Consider the following 17,404-nt stretch of genomic DNA (forward strand, 5'->3'; position numbering starts at 1 on the left):
TTAATTTACGCTTGATATAAAGAAATATATATTTCCAGCCATGGTGACAGCTATATTTCTAATCACAGCACATATCTATACAACATAGACCTGTGTCTTTAATTATGTGACTCTGAATTTGCCAAGTATAAGGTGCATAATAATATACCCAATATTTTTTTTTATTCAATTATCATAGAGTGAATAAGCCATCTTGTCTTACTCATTTTGGCTGCCAGAGGCCCCGCGGGCCAGTCCTTTGCTATTTCTAGGTTTGCCCTGTAGGCCAGATTTAAGCACCCTGTGGGCTGGATATGGCCCACGGGCTTTGAGTTTGACACCCCTGTGCTAGAAGAAGCTAGGGAAAAGAAACTTCATTAGTCATAATGTTCTTAACTCAAACATTGACTTATAACATCCATGAGATAAACTTGAGACTTGGATTTCAAATCCTGGCAACTAGGCAGTAACAAGAGCTGTACGGGAGTGTATTATCTACAGCTGGAAATGGTTGTATGGTACTTTATTCATTGTATTTATGAAAATGTATATTGTGACATAGTCTTGACTGATTATTTTGCAGTTCAGCAGCATTGATAATGGCTGAATTTCTTTTTCTATTTCAGTTTCAGAAAAATAAACATGATCTTCAAGCAACCAAGAATAAATTAGTGGAAGCTGCCAATTATGTAGATAAAGTAAGACCAGATACATGTTTTACAGGAAAACCTGTTATCTTTTAAAATAACAAATCAGGAAAAGCTGATTTCCTAACTGCCTATTCTGTGTAATTTCCCACATTTTCTAAAAAAGAAAAACAGAAACTAATGGATAGAAGAGAGAAACTTGGAATAAAGATAAGGTGGGAAAGTTGCCTTTTAATTTAATTATTCTATTACTAAAAAAATACAGCTACAGAACAATTAATATTTATCTTCTAAAAGTATATATTTTTATGTGAAAAGGTAAATTAAAGAGGAAAAAAGAAAAAGGAAAAAAAGGAACATGTAACTATAGGAAGGAAAAAATTTCATTACACAGAAAGTTCATGTATTTTTCATGCAGCCAAATTTTAAGATAATATATAATCAGTCTTTCTATGCTATCAATGGAATGTTGCTTTATAAAAAGAAAATGATTACGTACCTGTAATCCTAACTAGATGGTAAATCCAGAATAACTCTGAAATAATGATTTTTGTTTCTGCCCCTCATCCATGATCATATATCAAAATCCTGGAATCTGCAATCATGAATAATTATGGATATAACTGTAGATTCCAAAATGTTGGTATACAGTTTGAGGGTGTCTTCACATCTTTAAACAACAGGGATCTTTATTGATGATTTTGTGTATAGTAAGCAAAAAGGAAACATTAATAGAATCTTATCATAATATCATATGAGCTGAGAGCAAGTTTGGTGGAGTAGTTAAGGCATCAAGCTAGAAACCAGGAGACTGAATTCTAGTCCCAACTTGGGGCGCAAAAGCAGCTGGGCGACTTTGGGCCAGTCACTGTTACAGCCCATGGAAGAAAGCAATGGTAAACTATTCCTGAAAAACATTCTCAAGAAAACCTCAGAGACTTGTCTAGGCATTCTCCAAGTGTTGGACACAATTAAACAGAAGAATTTAAAAAACCCATAGGAGTAAGTGTTCTCTCATCTGTATGACACTTCTGCCATAATGCAGTTAGTAACCAACTCTTTGTAGACATTATGTGAGGAGTCCAATGCCTAAACAAAAGAAGTCATTTATCTCACTTTAAGATATACCAATTTGGTTGATATTTTTAAAATCCCTTTTGAATTGATTCAGTAGTATAAGATATCTTCACTAATATAGACCTTAGTAATATGAATTTTTCCATTTCACTTTTCCCCTATGATATTGAAAATGTGATTAACAGTGTTGAATGAATACCACTGATGGTGGGTGGGTAATTTTGGAGCAGAGAAGTAGTATAGGTTGCTTCTGTCCTTCACAATACCTTTTCTGTTTGGAGATCAATCCCAGAAACCTGAAAACCACAAAGAATTCAATTCAGCAGGAGTTCTTTGAAACATCATCATATTGTCTATAGTATACCATGGGTATCAAACTTGCTGTGTCATGTTGCCATCATATGTTGTTTCACAACATTTTTCCCATTCGCAGAGCTGGGGTGGGTATGCCCTATGCGTGACACATCTGGCTTGTGGGCCGCCAGTTTGACACCCCTGGTCTATACGGATATTTATTTCTCAGGGAGAAATAATAAGAAAGAATCTGTCACAAAACCTTAGAAAAGTAGCTCATCGTAGAACTGTTTCATAGAGACAAAGCCTCTTGATTAACTAAAACTCTTCTACTTTTCTCTCTCCTCAACTTTTAGTTCTACAGGTCGTTAAATATACGGATTGCTCTAGTTGGACTTGAAGTCTGGAATGACTACAATAAGTGTGACATCTCTGAGAACCCACATTCAACGCTTTGGTCATTTCTTGCTTGGCGCCGCAAATTACTAATACATAAAAAGCATGACAATGCCCAGTTGATTACGTAAGTTGTTGATTTTTGAACATTTACAGCAATAACCATGGACCAAATCTGGCCTGCTAGGCTAGATCAGTATTTTCTATTGATTTAAATGGCAGAAGGGTGAGGTTTCCTCATGAGTCTCTCTTCTTCAGTTCCTCCCTGTGAAATCATCTATTGTACTTTGGACGGTATGCAAAGTTAGTTCTGAGCCAGTTCCTTGCTGTTGTCTCAGGAGAGTGTAGTGCAAGCGGTCATCTTAGGCTACATAAAATGGTCTCCTTTCAAAATGTAACTGCATGCATAGATGGACAAATTATATTCACAATTTGGTTCTTTTCTTGTAACATGGTACAGTGGGATGTCCTTCCATGGTACTACTATTGGCTTGGCCCCTCTGATGGCCATGTGTTCCGCTTATCAGTCTGGAGGAGTAAATATGGTAAGTTACACTTGATAAATAAACACAATTTTTTTGCACTATAAGACGCTCCAGTCCAGACTATAAGACAATTAGCTTAATAGGAGGAAAACAAGAAAAGAAAATCTGCCTCCCAGCATCCATCCAGTATTCATCTAGCTAGCATCCTTGCAGCGAACAGCCTGGTCAGCTTCAGCATGTTATCACAGCCCCAGCACGTGGCTCATCAAGGCTCTGCTCCATTGCGCCCACCACCAATCAGCTGGCCTGAGCTGCTGCTGCTGGGGAATGCTGGAGCCTTTGCTGCCAAGCAGCTGATTGGCAGTTGGATTGCCGATCAGCTGTTCTAGGTAGCGGGGATTGCCACTGTCTATCGCTGCCGCGGTGCATCCATCAGCTGCAAACAGACAGTGGTGATGGGTGGCGGTGATAGGTTGAGGTGGCAATCGCCACCGCCTAGAACAACTGATCAGCAGCATTTCGGGAGGCCGATCCAACCACCAATCAGCTGCTTGGCAGCAAAGGCGCCAGTGTTCCCTGGCAATGGCAATGCATCAAAAAAACCCCGCAATATTTGCTTTATAAGACATACAGAAAGTGGGGGGAAAGTGCATCTTATAGTGTGAAAAATACGATACTTGCCTCATTCAAAACAGTTTGAAATAAATAGGAACAAACCCAAAAAATTAATATATTTTGTGTAATAGGTTTCTCCTAGTTTTTCTTAAAGGCTGTTTTTTTTTTTTTCATCAGAAGAGTGGAATTTCAGTGTCCAGTTCCTTTAATGGACATTAGCGCTATAGCTTACTTTGAAAACCTGGATTGTTTAATCATGGGGAGGGGAGAGAAAATTACAGGTTTTCCAAAAGGTATTGGGGGAGACAATTATTGTTTTGCTGGTAAGTTTGCCACAAAGAGGATCAAAATAAGCAGAGGGGAACTCTGCATCCTTCTAATATTTTCTGCCCAAATTGCTTTGTACAGGCTGCAACTTCAGTCAAATAACACATGGTCACCCAATAAAACTTGCTAGGAGTAGCTTTGGAACACTAAAAAAAGATAGTACTTCTTTACAGTTAACATAAGGAATATGATACTAAACTACCTCAAAACAAATTATGACCACTATTTTAAATGGCTTTAAAACAGGCTTAAATAAATTAGTGGAATTTGAATCTTTCAGCTGATAACTCTTGATGTTCACAAGACGTATACATCTGAATATTAATTCTTGGCAGGACAAACAGTACTTCTCTCATGTGGGTTGGTCACTATAACAAGCCAATTATTTGATAGAATGAACTATGAGTACGATCCAGCAAGAGGCCCTTAAATGTTTTTGTAAGCATGTATTTCTTAAAAAGTTACATTCCCTTATACAGGTAGTTCTCGACTTACAACCATTAATTTAATGACCATTCAACAGCACAGAAAAAAGTGACTTATGACCACTTCTCACACTTACAGTCATTATATCAATCCCCACAATCATGTAAACAAACGTTGAGTGCATGGCCATGTATTTACAATGGTTTCAGTGTCTAGGGCTCCTGGGATTGTCATTTGCAATCTTCTTACAGAGCTTCTGACAAGCAGAGTCAATAGGGGAAGCCAGATTTGCTTAACAACCATGACAAAAAGGGTCATAAAATGGGGCACATCTCATTTAACAACTGCCTCTCTTAGCAATGGAAATTTGGGGCTCAGTTGTGGTTGTAAGTCAAGGTCTATGATTGTTATTTAAACATTATCCTTATGACCAAGTGAGGACTCTGAATTGATTGGTTTGATGACCCAATGGTTTGGGTTTTTGGCCATCCACCGTGTTCTCAGAGTTTTCTCCAACACCAAAGTTCGCAATTGTCGATACTTTTTGTACGTTGCTTCTTCAGAATCCAAATTTCACCTTCATTGAGTGTCGCAGGAAAAATCAATGCCTGTATGAATTTGATTTTTATTGATAGAAACACATCATGGCATCTGAATATCTCTCCAAAGCCTTCATGGTCATTTTACCAAGTGCCACTCTGTAGCATATTTCTTGACTGATGGTTCTTTAACTGTTGACAGTTTCTCCTAAAAGGCAGAATCTATCCACCACTTCAATATCTTCATTGTCATTTCTAAGTCTGCTTGCTGTGCCTATTGTCATTAATTTATTGTTCTTTATACAATAATTAGATTATATTTTTACAATCTTGCACTCATTTTTTATTGTGCTCCGTGACTTTCATCACCAAATGATGTATAAACCTACTGCAAATTTCTGTGCTTTCCATAATTTTTACTCATAGTTTCATTCTTATGTACATGTAGTCATGTATCATTTTTTTAAATTGTATTTTTCATTTGTTTACAAGGATATTATATTGTTTTTTTCTTGTGCATTGATGTTTAAATACCCGAAGTTGTTTATTTCAGATGGGCAGCCTTATACATTTAATAAATAAATTAAAATAGATGGGTGTCATTGAACATAGTAAAAAAGGAGAAGATTGGGCTATGATCTTAATGCACTCTCCTTGGCTAAATGAGCCAGGAGGAGGAAATATACCGTAGAATTGTAATATTAAGTCATCTTATTTTGGTACTTGGACAGGATCACTCTGAAAATGCCATTGGAGTTGCTGCCACTATGGCCCATGAGATAGGCCACAACTTTGGCATGAGTCATGATTCAGTTGGCTGCTGCTCTACCAGTCCCAGAGATGGAGGATGTATTATGGCTGCTGCAACAGGGTAAGTTGTTTATGTGCATGTACAAAAAAGTTGCAGTAATATCAATAGCACTTAGACTTATATACTGCTTTATAGTGCTTCACAGCCCTCTCTAAGCGGTTTACTAAGTCAGCATATTGCCCCCAACAATCTGGGTCCTCATTTTACCCACCTCACAAGGATGGGAGTCTGAGTCAACCTTGAGCCTGGTGAGATCCGAACTGCCAATTTGCAGGCAGCCAGTAGGCAGTAGAAGTACCCTGCAGTACTGCATTCTAACTACTGCACCACTATGGCTCTGAAATGAAATTTTTCACTTAAATTAAGGCCTTCAGAAGGAAAGGGGCTTTATCTGAATTGCTTTTTTAGCTATGACTGATACATAGAGTATTTAACCCATTCAGGACACCCATAGGCAAGATGGACAGCAGTGTCATAAGGCAAGAAAGGTCCCTTATGTACACATGTTCAAAAGTCAGGGCTTATATTGTAACATCACAAGTGTTTAGTATTGTATTTAAATAATATTATAATGCAATATTATATAGTAATTTCACATTGTACAGGACATCACAGTACCCGTTTTTCATTGTCTCCATAGAATTTACTACTAAAAGTCAGCATTAATATTAATTTTTTCAGCTGTTCTGTATATAAAGAATTGAGCAAAACACTGTAAACATTTAGAGGGCATCAACTCAAAATTAAATTTCTTCTTTGACCCAAAGAGGTATGCACTGCTTGTTTTCACCTTTATAGGCACTTGGTCCAAGTATCTCTGGTTCTTCAGGAACCAAATATTTTAGTTATTCTTCCGAAGGCAATTCTTTCCAACTAGGAAAACAATCACAGCAGCTGGCAAGTTAGAATTAGTCATTTGAAGTTATAGCCTTTGTTCTAGATAATCAGAATCAGATAATTGTCATTCAGCCAACATCAGCCTTCCAGCAAAGTGGACCAATTTTCCTCTTTCCTTCTTTCCCCTCAAGTAATGGTCCTACTTTTAGTAAACTAAGTCAAGTGTGTCACCAAGGTTACAATAATATTTATTAAAGGAACAAGTAGAGTTTGCAGCCTGGGGACTATTGTTAGATTTTCTGCAGCATCAACAGAAAAATGAAGTTTTGACTTTGAGATTTGAGGATTAGATTTAATTTGACTACAGAAATATTGTGGATTATCAAATAAAGCTAGTCCTCGATTTAAGACCACAACTGAGCCCAAAATTTCTGTTGCTAAGAAGAACAGTTGTTAAGTGTCCCTATTTTATGATCTTTCTTGACACTGTTGTTAAATTAATCCCTGCAGTTAATAACATGGTTTTCATGTGAACATAGGCCAGTTGCCAAGTGTCCAAATTTTGATCGTATGACATTTGGGATGCTGCAATGGTTGTCATAAGTCACTTTTTTCTGTGCTATTGAACAGTCACTAAATGAATTGTTGTAAGTTGAGGACTACCTGTATATGGCTATGATTTATTTACAGTTAATAATATGTTTCTGTGTGTTAGATTAAATTTAAACTAAGAATATATTATTTTTTTAATATTGGTTGTTAATACTTTAAAGATTTACTTAAAGTTAGAGGTTGTTGTATTATATAATTGTCTCTGTATTGAAAAAAGTCAAACATCATTTTTATATGTGTTATTTTATGTATTTTTGTCACTTTTTAACTTTTCCCTTCTATCTCTCCCTTTTTCGTTTTCCTCTTTATGTTTGTGTGTATTTTATTGGGTTTTTTTTAAAAAAATAATAAAGCCCAACTCTGGAATTTTTCGTACTAACGCTTGAATAATAACACTCAGTTCAAGATTGCTCCTTGGGTGTTTTACAGAGCCCCCTTCCCCAGAGTCTTCAATGAATGCAATAGGAAAGAGTTGGAACGGTATCTGCAATCTGGCGGTGGGATGTGTCTTTACAATATGCCAGATACAAGGACCATATATGGAGGACAGAGGTGTGGAAATGGGTATCTGGAAGAAGGAGAAGAATGTGATTGTGGAGAAGCAGAGGTAATTCCTTTTGGTTGGTTTCATTGATTTTTCAGAGTCAAGTGAGAATTAGTATTTTGGTATTCCTTAAGAAATGATGAGAAGTGTGTTCTTCTACTTAACTTTTCTATTATTGCCTCCACCAAATGTTTTTTCTGGCTTGAAAGCTTCTGTTTATTCTAGCAACGTGGCTTACTGTAACTTAATGAACACGGAGAGCAGTTCCAGAGTAATTTCCTTCCACCCACACCTCCTCATTCCCATTTTTGTTACTTGAGAGGGACATCAATCCTCTTTCTAGAGCTTAGAATCTGATAATGTAACCCAAAAGCATAGAAATCAAGTATTCAGATAAAACAGTAGCGAGCCAATACTGATGCTATTGTCTGAGAAACTTAAGTGCAGATTTCATCATATGAAAAACTCAGACCTGATATTTTGGTGTTTTGATCTCAATTTATTTGAGAATTGAAACATTTGAGTCCCAGATGTGACATGTTTAAGAAGCAACTTTGAAGCTTCTTGGATATTGTTATACTTGGCATGAAAAGTAAAAGCATATCTAGCTACAATCTTACAAGCCACCCAGAAGGACAGCCAAATGCTCTCCGATGTTTTTAGATATAGAACATCTGTTCTGTAATTATAGCACGTGTCATTTCTGTTATTTCTTCTGCAGGAATGTCATAATCCTTGTTGCAATGCTGCTAATTGCACTCTGAAGCAGGGCGCTGAATGTGCTCATGGAACTTGCTGTCACAAATGCAAGGTGGGAGAAGCTACCCTTTACCTGTGCCTTTCAATTCCTGTTTAGTTTCTTAATTTTAATATACATAATAAAGGCTTGAATTCTCATTTGAATCAGCACTCTGATTTGGAAAGATTGTAACCTCAGGACACACGTCCTCTTCTAAATCACTGCAACAGGAAGAAAAGCAGGGTTAGATTATATGACTGTTTCATCTACTTGGGAGTAATTAAGTGCCAGAGAGACCTGGATTGGTGGCACAATACCAAATAGGATCCCCATGGGGATGGGGAAAGGAGTAGAGACTGTGGGGGAAGGCCTTAAAGAACCCCAGCTTCAGGGGGTCAGAGTGTTCGGTCCACCTATCATAATCACTTATCAAGCAGTGTGTCTTAACATGACACACTCTGCATGTGTCTGTATGTACACACACACACACACACACACACACACACACACACACACACACACATCATTGTCATAACTTAAGGACATGTGTTAAAATGTTTGGGTTTAAGTATACAGAAATGCAGAAGTTATAATCAGGAAATAATTTTACTTACAAATATGCATACACTCTTTCTGCATTTATTCTCAGGAAACTCAGTTTTTTAAAACAGGTGTTTGTTTAACTGTGCAACTGTCCAAGGGCCTTGGATTTTGCTATTATATGGCCAGTTTTACTTGTTACCAGGAGGTTTTATGGCATTGTTCAAAAGTTTATAGAGTTTGATTTAGTGATTAAGGACAGGGTCTAAAAATGAGGAGATTATGAATTGTAGTCCTGTTCTAGACATGAAAGCTACCTGGGTATCACAGAGAGAGAGTCAGTTATTCCCTCTCAGTTCTAAGAAGAAGGTAAGGATGAATAAGTTTTGAAAAATGCTACCAAAACAAATTAATGGCATGCCAACTTTCTGAATTTGATACCAGGCATCAAGACTGACTTGAAGACATCAGACAAAGCAGAGAAGCCTAAGCAAGACAGAAGTGTATTTATTCATTTTATTCAATTTATATGATTGCCCATCTCAAGTATAGAACTCTCGGTGGCTCACAACATTAAGGACAATATATGAACACAAATACAAAATAAAATGCATAATAAAACACATAGCAGTTAAGAATCATAAAAAGCCCTTATTATAGTCAGGAAACAGGTGCTGTCATAAACCCAGAACCCTAAGCTTGAGCACAGAACCAGGTGTTCAAGGCCCTATGGAAGGCCAGCAGGATTGGGCCAACCTAATCTCTGGAGGGATCATGTTCCAGAGGCTGCCGCCATTCTTCTTCAGGGCCCCACCAACTGACATTCCTTGGCTGACAGTACCCACAGCATGTCACTCCTGCCGGATTGCATAGGACAGATAGAGATAACCTGGTTCTGATTTTCTCACTTTTTATATCTTTGGGAAGCCACCCAAGGCAGCTGTTTTGGCTAAAATTAGTCCCACCCTGAGATTAGAACTACAAATGTGAAGCTTGTCTTTTAAAGGAGGTTATTGACCCAGCTGGGCCTGAAGTTAAGCCTTCTACTTGCTTGCGTTACCAGTCTTTTTTATATGTGGTGTCTGGCAAGACAAAATCTTCATTTAAGGTTTCCTCTGACCCTGCTTCTTACTGATAGTTTTCTGTTTGTTATATTTTACATCTGAATTTCTCTGGGGAGTTGAGTTTCATTTCTTGGTAGGGTGGAGTAGATAAATATACAGACAAAAGATTCCTGTGTATCGCTTTACATTATAGCTTTCTTAGGAAAATGTACTTAAAATAGTCTTGGTATGCTGGATTTTTCCCATACGTCTCCTGGAGGCCCTGCTTTCATAAATGCATTCCTTGGGTTGGCTTAAAATTGCTGCTCAAGTTGGCCCTACATTTGTGGCCAACTGGTTAGGCAAAGCCACTCAATATGCAACATTTAGATTTTTGCACACTGCTACCATCTGATATTTTGGATTGTTTGCGGTGGCTTTCAGAAGCTAAGTCCTTTACATGGTGACAGCTGAATACAGCTGTCTGGATACCATCACAGTACCTTCCATGCAAATTCAAGCAGCCACCACATCTCCCATTATGGTGAAAAGTATCAGTGATTCTTAAGTGTTGCATGCAAACCGTAGTTCCGTTCCCTTTCGTGCATTTGTTAAGCAAAGGAAGCTCCAGAATCAGCTTTGGAAACATGGTCTGCCTGAAAATAAATAGGGTAGCCTAGTGCTAGCAGAATATTGCCAGTTAAAATGATCATTTAAAATGTATATAATATATACCAGATGTTCTACATATGGCAGAAATCAACTTCTACTTGCTCTGTCCGTTAAGCCACTTGCTAAAAGTTTTCAGATTATCTGCCAGGTAATAAATGTGACATTGGTTTTTTTAAAAAAAAAAAACAGAAAATGCTGGGAATTGAACATGGAATATTTTCCATCCCATCTCTCCCTCTAGTACGGAGTCTCCTATGGGGTAAAGTACAATATAAGTGATCAGTAATAAAGCATTACTGAGATTAGGATATGGTTCAAGATTGCTTTTGTTTGAAAAAATTCCTCGGATATTTGAAAAAAGAGATACTTTTTTTAGACTTGAGACAACAAAAATGTAATTTGGGGGCAATAGTGAGACGTTTCTTCCCTTTAGTCAGGGGTGTCAAACTTGCGTCGTCATGGCAGCATGATATATTGGGACTTTTTTCCCCCTTCGCTAAACCGGGTGGGGTGGGGGGTGGCAGCGCGTGACATATCCGGCCCACGGGTTAGGAGTTTGACAGCCCTGCCTTTAGTGATGCTTCAGGAATTAGATTGAATTGAAATTATATTTGCTATACAGAATGAAGGGAACTGAAAGTTAGTTCAGCTTGTCTTCAGAATAAAAACTATGATATATAGATCAACCCTTAGCCAGCTTAACTGAAATGCCAAGTATTCCACACCATCCTGAAATAAATGTCTAATTATTTTACCTTCCTGTAGTTGGTTTCACCTGGAACTCTTTGCCGGGAACAGGAGAGAACATGCGACCTACCAGAATACTGTTCGGGCAAATCACCATTTTGCCCTGCAAACTTCTATCAGATGGATGGTACCCCGTGCGAGGATGGCAGGGCATATTGCTACAATGGAATGTGTCTGACATACGAGCAGCAATGTTTGCAGCTTTGGGGATATGGTAAGGAGGACCAATCTCTATGAAAGACAGAGGCCCCTTGCATTCACAGGTGTAAGGAAAAGGAAGGAGAAGATGGTTTTTATTTTTAGTTTATGGAACTATAATTACATCAAGGAAGAAGAACAGAGAAAGGGAAAATGCGCAGAGGCTATTGTGATCAGTAAAGGCCAGGCAGCTATTTTTATGCATAATTCTAGGTCTTGCTTTGCTGAATCATGGTTTGTTGGGGAACATGTTGATTGAGTCCATATCACTCTACCCTAATCCTAACATGATTCTTAAAGTACAGTGGCTGGATTCACACATTACATGGGCAATCCTAAGGGTCCTCTTTACTAGGCATTCTACACCAGTTAAAGTTTGTGGGTGATCTTCAAGGGCAGCAGATTTTCTTGCATGATGAAACGCCATTGTGTGTCCTAGCCAAGTCAAGTCTGGGTGATTTTTTTTTTAGACTTTATTTTTAAGTTTGAAAATTGCTTCAAATTTTCATCTCAAGGGTTAAAAGCCTTTTAAAAATGCAGCATAATATTTCCTGAAACTTTTATTACAAATAATCATAGATACAAATATATGAAGGTGGAAGTTCGTTCTCTGAGCTTATGGGTTGGTTTCCGAATGTTTCATTATCAGGCTAGGTAACATCTTCAACGCAATTTAGGTGATGTCACTGTTTTTCTGCTTATAAGGGCTTCATGGCATCAGTAGGTCTTGTGATGGGGAGGTCAAGATAGATAGGTAGATAGAGAGAGAGAGATATGTTAGATATCATTGATTATTTGTATATGAATACAAGTAGTATTCAACTTACAACCATAATTGAGTTTTGCCTCATTTAATGACCTTTCTTGCTACAATTGTTAAATATATCACTGCAGTTGTTAAGTTAGTAACACTGTTCTTAAGATAATCTGGCTTCCCCATTGACTTTGCTTGTCAGAAACTTACAGAAAGTGATCACATGACTCTAGGACACTGCAACTGTCATAAGTATGAGTCAGCTGCCAAGCATCTGAATTCTGATCACATGACCATGGGATGCTACAACATTCATAAATGTGACAAACGGTCATAGTCACTTTTTTCAATGACGTTGTAAGTTCGAATAGTCACTAAACGAACTGTTGTAAGTCTAGGACCACCTGTAGTCATGTCTAGTAAACCCCGTGAGGATCAGATGAAATATATTTTACAGACTGGGCTAGGACAGTTTTGCCTGTTCTAGTAAAGCACTTATTTTGTCCTTACTGATGGGTCCACACCCAATGCTATACTTTGTGAATCTTTTCCATACAGGAGCAAGGCCAGCCCCTGACCTTTGCTTTGAGAAAGTTAACGCTGCCGGAGATTCCTATGGGAACTGTGGGAAGGATATCAGTGGGAACTACAGGAAGTGCGACACAAGGTAGAAAGACACAAGGCCAACTGTTTTCATGTGAGATGAGATAACTCCATATCCTCACAAGTTAAAAGATGAGAAAAAACGAATCCAACCTATGTTGCATATAGTGGCACATTAATTGGCCATTTTTGTTGGACAAAATTGTCACTTTTGCTTTGCTTATATTCAAATATTTCAGAACAAGTTCATGCCCTGTTTTTGTTGTTTGTGGAAAGAGTGGAATTGTTTTTCATGACCTCATAACTGTGAATGTTTTCCTGCTGTTCCTTATTGCATAAACATTATGTCAATTAAACAGCAGAGAAAGGACTCGTGGGTTGTGTGAATGTATCACCTGAACTACTTTTCCCAATCCAGATAGGAGCTCCTTATTTCTTCCACCAGATTTCTCTGAAAAATCTTTTGAAACGTACAGCTTTTCAACAATTCCAGACTGTTTTCATAAGTATCCCCTTTTTAAAAAAAGAAAAGAAAACCCACCAATACTTTGGTCCCAATATGGATTAGGACTCTCCACACTTGATACTGAAAAGAAAGAAATACCATGTTCCAAGGTGGGATAGCAAAATGCTCTTCAAGCCCTATTTTGTCTTACAACTATAAGCAGGCTCATTTTCTTGCAATTCCATAATCCTTAGATACATAAGGCAAACAAAGGCTTTATTAATGAAAAGCAGAAGTAAAATTGATCTCAGAAAGTGATGAAAAAAAATCACTGTAAATGTTTGAATACATGTACATAAAGCTGTATATGATACTGGGTTTTTACTTACCCTTTTATTGGTAGGGTAATTTTGAGGTCAGTAAACATGAAATAGGATATTCAGCATTTAAGAAATACATTTTTCAGCACATAACATGGAATGTGACTCACCAGGTCCCTCAAGACTCTTCATTTTATTGGAAGTGAATAATGCCTTTGTGTTGGGTGTTTGTGATGCTAAGATCTTAGCCAGAATACTCAGACTCACAGAATTTTTCTTTCCAGAAGTGCTAAATGTGGCAAGATACAGTGCCAAAGTTCTGCTTCGAAGCCTCTGGAGTCCAATGCTGTTGCAATTGATACAACTATCAAATTAAATGGAAGAGAAGTTCATTGTCGTGGTACCCATGTCTATCGAAATGAAGAAGATGAAGGAGATATATTAGACCCAGGCCTTGTGATGACGGGAACCAAATGTGGCGATAGTCATGTAAGCACTGGCTGCCTATTGTAGCTTATTTCCCTTTTAAAATACATGATTGCTTTTTCCCAGAATTAATTGCATGCAACAATTTGTTTTAGAAGTTTAATTCAACTTTGGGGGGGAAAAAGAGAAAAACCCAAAGGGAATCCTCAGAATCAAAAACTTGGAATAAGAAGGACACACTGGGTGTAGCTTCCCTCCCTTGGAGCAGGCTTCACATTCTATACAACATGTTGCATGCAGCAGTACAGATTTATGGAATTTGGGGGACTTAGTTTAGTAATCCTTCATCCTCCATAAATAATTGCTTCTTCTTCCCATATATCAACTTCTGGGCTTAAGCAGATGCTGAGAGCAATGAAGTAATTACCTCAGGATGGGGTAATTGCAAGAGTTGGCTTCTCAGAGTTGATGAAGTGATTTTACATCCCAAGCCTGCCTTGTACCCAAATCATTTAATAGCATTATTCCTGTGGTACAGTATTTCTTAAACATTTTTTACTATATTAAAAATTAAAATAGACACGTTATCTAGGATTTTAATACTGCAGGGTTTTTAAACATAAGTTGGCAAATAATTTTGATTTCATGGACCTCTGAGAGGGCCTTTGGGGACTTAGAACCACATTTTTAAAACTACTGTTCTAGTATAATTCTGAATGTTCGGTTTCTCCTCCAGGTATGCTTTGAGGGCCACTGTCAGAATACCTCTTTCTTTGATAGTGGACATTGTGGAAAAAAGTGCAATGGCCATGGAGTAAGTATCAGTCTTTGTATTCAGATACCATGTGACTGTATTTATTCTATGCTTTTTTGGCTAGCTCTTATTCTTTCTGTTGGGTTTCAGAAAACTAATAAGCAACCTAGATAGTATCCATGGAGAAAGATATCCTATCAAAGATATACCTGGCTGTAGAAGGATTTCCAATTCAAGTGTATTTGGAGAGCTAGTTTGGTATGGTGGTTAAGAAACCATGTGTTAATATAGGATGGAAAGACATAAAAAATTATTTTCCTAAAATGGGTATGTGTATGTCTTTCTAAAGTGCATCTTAGACATGAAAGGCAGCGGGATGATCTTGGGCTATTCAGTCTCCTAGCCTAACCCGCTTAGAGTGGGCAAAATAGAAGGAGGGAATATGTTATGGACATTATGTACGTCCACTGCTTTGAGTTACTCATACAATAATAAAGATGGGATAAAAATCCAATAAATAAATAAACTTTTCCTCTGGAACTGGGATTGAACATATTGTTTAAAAATCATTCTTGTTTAATTTGTACATTGACCAAAATATATTTTAGAACAAAAATGTACACTGTCCTCCAAACACGCCATCTGTGCCCTGCCAGCACCTTGCAACCACATGGCTAAAATTTGACAGCAAAATACCCATTTTTAAATAAGCAAAACAGAATAGGAATTGATGAGAACAGTATGAATAAAAGAGGAATAACAAATATAGCCATTTCTTCTTTCAATGACCTCAGCATGTCAAATGGCTTTCTGTGGCTTTTTTAAAGGTACCAAAATTTAGAAAGACACACACATACCCATTTTAGGAAAATAACTTTTTATGTCTTTCCATCCTATATTAACACATGAATTGGATGTTCGACAAGGGATTAAAATGTACGCCTGTGTAACAGCTCTTAAGTTTAAAGTAAAAATTCAGTGGCTATAAATGCTTTTGTACTTTTCATATTTTGTCCTGAGAGTGGTTCAGCAGAAGTTAAATGGAAGAAAGTGAAACAAAATGCAAAATATACTTTTGTATTTATGGTCTATTTTTCTGGGAATATTTTTATAGCAAAAATGGGATTGTTCACTAAACAAGCCCAAGTGGTGGCCAAGTGGTAGTTGAATGGTGGCCAAGTGGTGGTTGAATGGTGAGACAGAATACAAAATGTTAGAGTAAATGTCCATCATGCAAGATTAAATTGATGCTTCTCTCACAGTTTTAAACAAATCTTAGGGTTCTTTTCAGAACATAAAGATAGGCCATGAAGTGTTATAATGATCTTAAATGTCAAATGTTGGAAGGGTCGGCTTTCCTTAAGCCGTGGTATTTGAGAAGAAGTTATGGCCATTTGTTATGGAGTGGGTATTTATTGAGAGGTTAAAAATAGTGGGAAGTCATCTCTGTTCCTCTTTAGGAATGTACATACAACCCAAAGTGAATTTTGAAACATGGAAATATACCCTTTGAAAAGAATGTTCAAATGCTGCATTTCTTGGGAGGGATGATGGATATTACCAGGGATTGTTGGGGTGACTTTTAAATGCACTGAACTCAAACAAAATCCAAGGCAAGTTGCAAAGGCTTCTTGTGCTGTTGGATTGGCCTGAGCAGGTTGTTTACTACAGAAGTAACACTGATGGTGTTCTCTCAATACAGATTTGCAACAACAATCACAACTGCCATTGTTTCAGTGGATGGGCACCTCCATTTTGTGATAAACCTGGAAAGGGAGGAAGCGTGGACAGTGGCCCCATGCTTGAAAAAAGTGGGTGTAATTTGTATGGTTATTTGATCATTGACATGTGAATAGAGCTTGTGGGGCAGGAATTTGACTGAGCAGGGAGACGCAGGACCACAATTTATTGGGTGGTTCATTCCGATATAACTGAGGGGAAGATAGAGTTTGGCAAGTGACATTTTCATCTCTCTCATATTCAGCATTGTGACACATGATACAGGTATGTCCTTCACTATTACCTGTTCAAATGCTGGCATCCTACAGTGGTGTTGTTGTTGTATTTTTGTGTGGTGGTTACATTTTAGCACAATCAGTGAATTTGAATAATTTTGGCTTTTTTTTTCTGGTCCAGGTCCTATTTCAATCATCATAGGTGTCCTGGTTTCCATCTTGCTTTTGACTTTAATTGGAATAGCCTTTTGCTGTTACAAATGGAGAGCTAAACTTGTGCCAATTAAGAAGACTATTTTTGCTCCCAAGAAAACCCAACACTCCAGGTGAATGAATGAGTGAATGATTGAGCGAATGGATGGTTGGATGGGTGGGTGGGTGGATGGATAGATAATTTGTCAATAAATGAGATGATTGCTTTTTTATGGTAAGTAGGCATGAGGATCGATGTGATGTTGCTCATATCCCCTCATATTTCATTTGATTTCTGGATACACATGCACAACAAGCCAGTATTCTTTTATTTATATCTATATTATAAAGGTACCATTACAGTTTTTGGAAAAACTTTGGAGGCCATATTCAAGGCTTTTAGGGAAAGGCTTCCTTGGTCAAATCT

At 37.6% G+C, this 17,404-nt stretch overlaps 1 protein-coding gene across 1 annotated transcript in view; it reads left to right on the forward strand.

The window, feature by feature from the left end:
- The window catches only part of ADAM19 (ADAM metallopeptidase domain 19), a 63,934-nt gene that overhangs the window by 36,451 nt on the left and 10,079 nt on the right, over positions 1 to 17,404 (forward strand). Inside the window, exons 8-19 of the mRNA XM_026696672.2 lie at positions 606 to 677; positions 2,354 to 2,520; positions 2,854 to 2,938; positions 5,517 to 5,656; positions 7,475 to 7,652; positions 8,311 to 8,400; positions 11,349 to 11,544; positions 12,841 to 12,949; positions 13,935 to 14,139; positions 14,813 to 14,890; positions 16,533 to 16,641; positions 16,967 to 17,111. Coding sequence (XP_026552457.2) covers positions 606 to 677; positions 2,354 to 2,520; positions 2,854 to 2,938; positions 5,517 to 5,656; positions 7,475 to 7,652; positions 8,311 to 8,400; positions 11,349 to 11,544; positions 12,841 to 12,949; positions 13,935 to 14,139; positions 14,813 to 14,890; positions 16,533 to 16,641; positions 16,967 to 17,111 — 1,574 coding nt within the window. The remainder of the gene's footprint in view (positions 1 to 605; positions 678 to 2,353; positions 2,521 to 2,853; positions 2,939 to 5,516; positions 5,657 to 7,474; positions 7,653 to 8,310; positions 8,401 to 11,348; positions 11,545 to 12,840; positions 12,950 to 13,934; positions 14,140 to 14,812; positions 14,891 to 16,532; positions 16,642 to 16,966; positions 17,112 to 17,404) is intronic.

The sequence above is a fragment of the Pseudonaja textilis genome, chromosome 2, assembly GCF_049901715.1.
Source record: "Pseudonaja textilis isolate UNSWEBS1 chromosome 2, rPseTex1.2, whole genome shotgun sequence".
Lineage (NCBI taxonomy): Eukaryota > Metazoa > Chordata > Lepidosauria > Squamata > Elapidae > Pseudonaja > Pseudonaja textilis.